Below are 8,496 nucleotides of genomic sequence, written 5' to 3'. Positions count from 1 at the left end.
TTCCATATATACCATAGCTCCTATGCTCATTGGAGGATGCCAGACTTTGGTGTGGCTTCAGATGTGGAAGTACAGCTCCATTTTGGTCCTTCAATGGCCTCACTCACAGCCTGGACAAACTTGGGAGGCGAGATCACACAGACCTCAGTGGCGTCCATCATTGGCTACGTTCACTGTCCTCGGCTGGAGGATGGGTGTTCCTTATAAATGAGGTTGCTTTCATCTGCAAGTTTTCCCACCGTTTCTCGCCTACGTAGTGCCACATAATGGAGCTGATGATGTTGCGTGGGTTTCGGCCGTTTTTGCATCAGCCAACAATGTGTGTTGTCTTGGACTGAAATTAAAGAGCGTTCAGCTTCAGCTCTGTTTTTTTTTGTTTTTGTTTTTTCTGCGAAAAAAATGAATGAACCCTGTCATTTAACTCTTAACATCAGCTCTGGGTTACAGTCTACATTGTAGACTCTAACTGTTTCCTGTGCTATACAAGAGTCCAGTCTGTTTCCGTTATGCCCCCCTTCTAATTGCCCCAAAGATACAAGAGATTTGGGTTTCCTGAGCCCCAGCACACCACAGGGTCCCAAGCAGGGGCATGGAGAAATATTCTGCTGTATTTGTCGACCACATTTAAACCAAGAGGCACAGTCTATCAAACTGTGTTGGGTATTTTATGAGGCTGATTTATAGAGTTTACTGGACTCTTACAGCTCACCACAGACATCTTAATCTAACAAAGGTTTGCTGTTTGCCAAAATTAAAATGTGCTACTCTGATGCTGGAAATGTGTCAAGAGTTGATGTTTACAAATATTTGGAGTGATTAGTTGTACAAAACAATATTGATTGATCTTGAATTGACTGCATTCTTTATTTATGCCCCTACTTGCTGGGTGCTTAACCCTGCATCATGATAAACAGGCCTAGATAAGTTATGTCCTCATGCAGTCTTCCAACTGGAGCAAAGTTGGCTGTTTATTAAGTGTACATGAACGCATAAAACCCACAATCCACGCCATTATTGTTCCACCACTGATTTTTTTAATTAGCCATGAGGCTTGTGCGGGTGCCAGGAGTGACTCACAAGGAAGCATTAAAACAGGAAAATAAATAACTACAGCATAAGGAAATAGTGACGCTGGATGTGTGGAAGGCTGTATAGCGTAAAACATCTGGGCTACATGCATCCTTATTCTGCTATTATTCATTTCATCAGTCATCGACAGGAAACACTGGTGGACTAAAATAGTCTCGATATTCTCAATATTCTTGCTTGTTTTCAAGTTGACCTTGATATTTAAAGTTTTGTAATAGGTTGAAATAAATGTAATATATTTAAAATCACTTCCTCCCACCAGTCATGGCAATTTTCTGCTCTTTCCTCTGATTATTTATCTTCACGCTTTTGGAGACATGTCAGTAATTTAACTCTTCCGGTCAGTACGTCACGTAAAGCCACCAATCACCCTGCTTGTTGTTATTATCTAGAAAGTGAGTTGCATGTTTGATGCGGTGCCAGCAAAAACGTAAAATCGCGTAATTGGTTACGCAGTGGAGTTTCTGTTAAATGCCTCTCCAGCTGGGATGACTCCCCCCCTCAGCACTGAGCTCTGTCATCCCATAACACTGCTAGCACAGAGCGACTTTTTAGAACTCTTTAAAAGTTTCTGGTGAATTTTTAGGGGAGCTTCTTTTTCAGTCTGAAACATGTTTTGGTTGCTGTTGTGCGCAATCGTAGCCTTTGCAGCCGTGCCGGCGGATGCGCAAATCTCCAGCCGTTATGTTGTCGGATGTCCTTCCCGGTGTGATAAGTCGATGTGTCCTCGGCTACCAGCGGACTGTCCGACAGGACAAACCCTCGACGCCTGCCACTGCTGCCCGGTGTGCGCCTCCGGTGAAGGCGAAGCCTGCGGCGGCAGTGGGAAGCTCGGCGACCCAGTGTGCGGAGAGGAGCTGGAGTGCTCGGTCTCCGGCGGGATTGCATACACTGTGACGGTGAGGAGGAGAAGCAAGAGTGGGATTTGCGTGTGCAAAACCACCGAAGCGGTTTGTGGAAGCGATGGGGTGTCCTACCGGAATATCTGCGAGCTGAAGAGGGTCAGTCGACGGGCGCAGAAATTGCAACAGCCACCTGTTCTTTTCATTCAGCGGGGAGCCTGCGGGAAAGGTAGAACTCACACTGTTTTGATCAAGACACCCTTAACCCAAAACACACTGAGATATTGATAATAAATAGGAGGGAGTAGATTCGACGTTTAAAGTTAATTGATTACAGTGTAGTGTCAAGAATCATGAATAGGCTACTCTCTTTTGAGCGTTGTGAGCCAAAAACATTAGTTTTGCAGCTGAAATCAATCGTTAAACTTTTACTGTAACATGGTGTCATATTTTTTTTGGCCGTTTTACCTTCATTATTTACAACTTGTTGTTGAACGTGATTCCATCATTCCTCACTGGGCATTTATTGTCTCAAGGTCGCACAGATGTTGTAGCTCAGCGCTGCATTCAGTGGCACACAATCCCCATGTGTCTGGAACCACAAGAGCAGCCATTCAAGTGGGTTTCCCCCTTGATCCTGCATTACAATTAGACTTGATCAGAGAGGGCTTTTCTTTTCTTTTCTTTTGTTTTCTTTTTTCCCCCCATGGCTGAATGAAGCCACGAGTTATGCCCTGTTGTAAAGCTTGATGTGAACTTTAGGATTACTCTGGCATGCATGACCAGCAGTCACATGACTATAATCTGGTTGATTCCTTTATGCCATGTGGTCTTTGCCTGAAATATGTGCATTAGCTGAATAGAATGGAATGTCAAAACCTGATATGTATGATATAAACTGTTATTAAATATAACTGGAGATATATTTATAATGATAAATGGAAGTGTTTCAGTATGGACCTGCATTTTGTCATAGTGTCATGTAACAGGTATTTCGTGCTAATCAGTGAAGCTCACTTATAATGAGACTTCACTCTTTGCATCTGCTGCTCTGTGAAACAGCACAGCCCAAATGAGAATGCACATTCTGTACAAAATGAATCAATGAGTCATATATCATCATTGGTAGTGTAATTGTTTACAACTTATGCATGACATAAAACATCCAGGAATGAAAAAATGATCGCTAGTGATGCTGCAGGTGGTAAAAACATTGTGTCCTTTACGGTTTTTACTGTTACTGTGTACGTACTTTTTTCCCCCTCAAATTTGGCAACATATGTGCACTTAAAAACACAGGAATGACCACGTTGAACACCTGTTGCATCAAAGATCTATAACTTACCTCAAGGCTTGGAAACTTACTGAATTCACCCTGCCACAGCCCTCCACCACCACCCCAGCTTCTTCCTCTCTTCTCTTTTTGACTGTGGAAGTGTCTTTCACTCCTGGTCTGTGTTGTTACTCATAAATCACACTTAACAGTCACATGAAGGAATTCCTGGCTCTGATTCAAAGCCAAAATTCCACCTCTGTTGAAGACTGTTTAAAACAGGCAGGAGACATTGAGGAAAACACAAAATTAGCAACCCATATTTTCGGGAAAGTTTTACATGTACATCAAAAACCATGTGGGCACAGTGGAAGGGCAGACTGCATCGCCACATTTGTTTGTCAGTCATGTAAGCAGCTTAAATGGTTAAGTCATTCCCGAGCAGCTAACCATGTCTGAAACTGAGCAAGACTGTGGTGAGTGCTATTGATTTTCCAAGACACCCTGTGAGAATTTCCATAGCTGGAAGTTGCATTTTATTTCGTGCATTAGATGTGTCCCTGTCCAGGCTGGTGCTGACTAAGACTGTAGCAGAAGCACATATTTAAAAAAATGTCAACTTTAACATAAATTGTGAACAGGTCTGTTGACTCAGAATGTCAAGAGCTGACACTGAAAAGAAACTTAAACCCCTCTGAGTGCCTTGAAATACACCGCAACCTGGCCTCATGTTAAGAAAAAACATGTGAGCGCAGTTGCATGATGTCATTTCGTGTCTGGACAGTAAAGGCGTAGCTCATTTTGGGGAAAAAAGAAAGAAAAAACTAGGCCAAAATTTGACTGTGACCTTGGTGTCATAGTTGTTAAAAATGATCTATTTATTTTTTTTAAAAAGTGCAGAAAAAACCTTTTTGGCAGTTTAAAAGCATTAATGTGACACAGACTGACAGGAAAAGTGCTGAAGAGTATTGGAGATCAGAACTGAATCACTTGGTGCCTCTCAAACTGTGAACCAGAACTATGGAGGGGTTGCATGAAGGTGTGAACGTGAAGATGAGGCTGACTTTCTTATAATCTGTTTAGACTTTAATCCAGTTGAAAACCCGACACAGTTTGCGCTGCTCTTTAATTCAGAGCTGATGTTGCAGAATGTACTCTGTGACTCCAGCGAGTGACATCTGCTGAATACGCACATTCTTCGGCAACTTGTCTCAGCCACTCATGATGTTAAAACATCATTTTTGGGCACATGCACGTGACTTGTTTTTGTTGTTCTACTTGTCAGTGTCTGCTTTTGGTTCTGAAAGTCTGCCTGTCTGCTTTTCTCATCTGTTCTTTTTCCTGTTTGATGTCTGTAATTCTCCTGCTTCCTTCATTCCTCTCTCTGCTAAACTATATTTGCTGCAGCCTCTTCCTTGCTTAGCCTCTTTTTAATGTCATCTAATACTGACCGCAACATAAGCACATTTGTGTATGTCCGAATTGCCTAAATTGCACTAATTAGAGAAATGTGATGCTTTTGCACCACACCAAATTGCTGTACCTCCATTCTTGTCTATGGGCCATGATAAGTGCTATTAAACACTGTACTGAATATTGCATTGGTTTAATATCTTTTAAAGGGTTAAAACCTGCTCTTGCAGCTGCTGTACTGATCGACATACATCATTTTCTAACAATAAAATGTGACATGGTTTTGAATGGGTTCTCCATGCTGCTCTAACTGCCCTGTTACTAACTCAGTGTGAGTGTTTCTGGTTGTATTATGTGCTTTCAACCTTAGATGGAGTTCACAATGGAAAAAATTAAGTTCACTGGATGAAAATAGGGTAAATTGAATCAATATTGGGAATGGAAAAATTGGGTTAATTATAATCACTCAGTGAGTCATTTGAAACAGCTGCCAGTGTCATTGTAGTATTATAAACAGCGGCAAAGCTCAACTGTATGCTTTCATAACTGGGAAAAAAGCTCCATTGAAACAAAATGATTCATGGTCTTAACACTGTAGCAAGCTCATATGTTCTGAATCATTGAAGAAGTACAGTGAGCCAAAATCAATGACCTACTGGAAGTAATTTTATAATAACATATGCACTAAGGCGCATACTTGCCATACTTTTTAAGGCCAAAGAGGGGTCATACTATTTACATTTTATTTGCTTTTTTTAAACAATCAGTACTGTCCTTTGACAACAACCCATTTGACGTAGCTTACTTGCTGACCTGACTTTCTTTTCACTGACTGGTTCCTTTAATCCTCTATTCCACCTGGCACACCTTATATACAGGCTATACACCCTTCCCCTCACTATTCTCATGCTAATGTGGAGTGAAAAGAGTTAATTTATTAAATATTTCTATCTTTAAGTTAATGATTTACTCTAAACTTATTTTGGCTCTTTCAGAGCTTATATGAGTTTCCCCTTTGATTAGTTAAATCACCTTTGATCTAAAGGAAAACAAACCTAAAATTCCGGAGAATAACTGATGGCTGTGCTCTTTGCATTCCGACCGGATGTCCATGCTGATAACGATCCTTTCCTTTGCCCCTCCTTCTTAACATATCTGAAAGATTTGCTAGTGCATTAGCTTAATTCCAGCTGGACTGAATCCATTTTGTTCACATCTATGTTTTTCCATTTCTTAAGGTTTTTTCTTGGGAGAACACAAATCGTCTTTTAGTCTGCAGGAACCAATAAAACGAAGGGTCCTATGCATGGGAAAGCTGAAGAAGAAAAGACACCCTGACCTGTAGCTCGTGTGTTGAGTGGGGAGGGGTAATGGATGTACGGGGTTGTGAGGTTAGGGGGGCTTTGAGTGTGTATGTTGGGAGGGGAGAGTACTTTTAAATTAGGTTCCTTTTAACAAATGTTGTTTTTGAATGGTTTTCCCACATTTAATGCTTGAACTGACTCCAAAAAACTCTTTCAGACATCTGATTATTGTTAATAGATACTTAAATATAATGAGGCTTTCATTAGCAGTTACCACACTTCTCAATATGTCTTGCATATGGGCGAAATCTTAACTTCATCAGGTCACAGAAACTTAAAGCAGGTTTATTACTGTTTTTATGTCAGTATATCATTTAAATTGTGTCGTGTGAGTGTGTATACGCTTCTCTGTCAGGATAAGTTACTGCTTAGTAGGAATGCCGCCCTCCCACATAAGAACAATTTTGTTTTTGGACTGCTTAAAAATCTAAACACCACATCCACTCTATATTACATGCAACTCACTTGACCCATCCCTACTTTTACCTTAAGTGCCATCTCCAAAATATCTGCTGAATAGCAGCGTAATGTCTGTGATATTGACAAGACTGTTCATAAGTCTCAGTCTGCCATTGCCCTGAAACTCAAGTGATATTTTGTGGTGTGCTGCTAATCATTAACATTTACAGTATTACTGTTTATCATATTATCATACTACTTTTATAGTCAGTAGTTATTTCTGCTAATGCTTTCCTATAAACCGAAGCAATTAGATTAAGTATCTGACAGGGTGAGTCGGAGTAACAAGAGTGTGTACTTGTTATTACACCAAATATATCACTTCTTAATTTACCAAGTGTGAAATACTCCACTTCCAGTTTACTTTCTATAAAGTTGTTTATGCGTCTTTGGTGCACACAGATATACTCACCAGCCACTTTATTACACTTGTTAGTACAAGTTTGGGCCTCATTTTGCTTTAAGAACTGCCTAAACTCTTTGTGGCACAGACTCAACAAGGTGCTGTAAACATTCCTCGGTTTTTTGGCATCACATAGTTGCTGCATATTTGTAGGCTGCACATCAATAATGTTGCATCACATTGCGAAGGTGCTCTATTGGACTGAGATCTAGTGACTGTGGAGGCCATTTGAGTACAGTGAACTCATTGTCATGTTCAAGAAGTCACTTTGAAGTGATTTGAGCTTTGTGACATGGCACATTATCCCGCCGGAAGCGCCTGGAACAAAAATGGATACACTGTGGGCATAAAGGGCTGGACATAGTCAGCAGTAATACTCAAATAGTGTGTGGCAATTAAACAATGCCCCCTTGGTATGAAGGGGGCCAAAGTGTGTCTAGAAAATATCCCCCACACCATTACATCATCAGCCTGAACTACTGATGGAAAGCAGGGTAGATACATGATTTCATGGTATTTACACCAAATTCTGACCCTACCATCCACATGTTGAAATCATGTCATCAGACAAGGAAACATTTTTACAATTTTCAGTGTCCAATTTTGAAGACCCAATTTCAACTGTAGACTCAAGTTTCCTGTTCTTAGCTTAGGAGTGGCACCCGGTGTGGTCTTCTGTTGCTCTAGTCCATCTGCTACATCAAGGTTCAATCTGCTGTGCATTCAGAGATGCTCTTCTGCATACTCTGTTTGTAGTAAGTGGCTATTTGAGTTATTGTTGACTTATCTATCAGCTCAAAGTAGTCCGGCCATTCTCCTCTGTGCTTTGCCCCCCCCCCCATTTTTATACTCAAGTTGAATTACTTTCAGCTGGTATCACCATGTGCACGTGACATGTGACCGACTGGTTAGATATTTGCATTAACAAGTACTTAAACAGGTATACCTAATAAAGTGGCAAGTGAGTATATATCTGTATATGATCAATCTGCATGAAAAATGCTTTTCAGTCTATTATTGGTCATTCTGTTATTATATGCATATTATATGTATTTATGTTGGTTTTGTCGCCTACGAGAAAAACGCTATGTTACTTGGATTTCTAGTTCAATCTGCTTTTTGAACTAAAAAGCCATTTGCCTTGTTTATTAGTGACCTACAGCTTACTTTTACATTAGCTTCTAAATGATTGCCTATAGGTAATCTCCAAATAGCTCCTGCGGGCAAATTATGCTAATTAAATTTGCATGCAGTTATTTTGAAACTGCATGCAGTTTCTGAGTCTATTATAATGTACTCTGTGACACCTTAAACAAGCCCATTTTCAAAAAAAGTTGAACGCACCACTTCTCACACCATCAAAAGTATGTCCTCTTTTCTTTCCTTATAATGACTCTAATTAAATGTATAAATGTCACACACACATAAGCTGTTTAGAAAATTACCTTGCAATCACAGATCCCATCTTACTATAGCAGCAGTTCAGCAGATGGAGAGGTTTTTTGTGAGCAATACTTAGATGAGACAGTGATCAGAAGCCTTTAAATCCCACTTTCTCTCCACATATCAAGATGAATCAGTCACGTTTTGGCATCTAGACGCTTCTTTTCAGTTTCGCTCATAAGTCAACTTAATTTTCCAACAGTAAAGTCT

General features: G+C 40.3%; 1 protein-coding gene across 1 annotated transcript in view; it reads left to right on the top strand.

Annotated features, from left to right (window-relative positions):
• The first annotated feature begins 1,109 nt into the window (after positions 1-1,109).
• LOC146375115 (serine protease HTRA1A-like) overlaps positions 1,110-8,496 on the top strand; it is a 29,020-nt gene continuing 21,633 nt past the window's right edge. The window contains exon 1 of the mRNA XM_084947814.1: positions 1,110-2,160. Coding sequence (XP_084803940.1) covers positions 1,701-2,160 — 460 coding nt within the window. The 5' untranslated portion in view covers positions 1,110-1,700. The remainder of the gene's footprint in view (positions 2,161-8,496) is intronic.

Source organism: Perissodus microlepis, chromosome 13, assembly GCF_051167445.1.
Source record: "Perissodus microlepis isolate ML-2025 ecotype Zambia chromosome 13, ASM5116744v1, whole genome shotgun sequence".
In the NCBI taxonomy this organism is placed as follows: Eukaryota; Metazoa; Chordata; class Actinopteri; order Cichliformes; family Cichlidae; genus Perissodus; species Perissodus microlepis.
The sequence above is the reverse complement of the archived record's forward strand: the minus strand, read 5'-3'. Positions and strand labels throughout refer to the sequence as shown.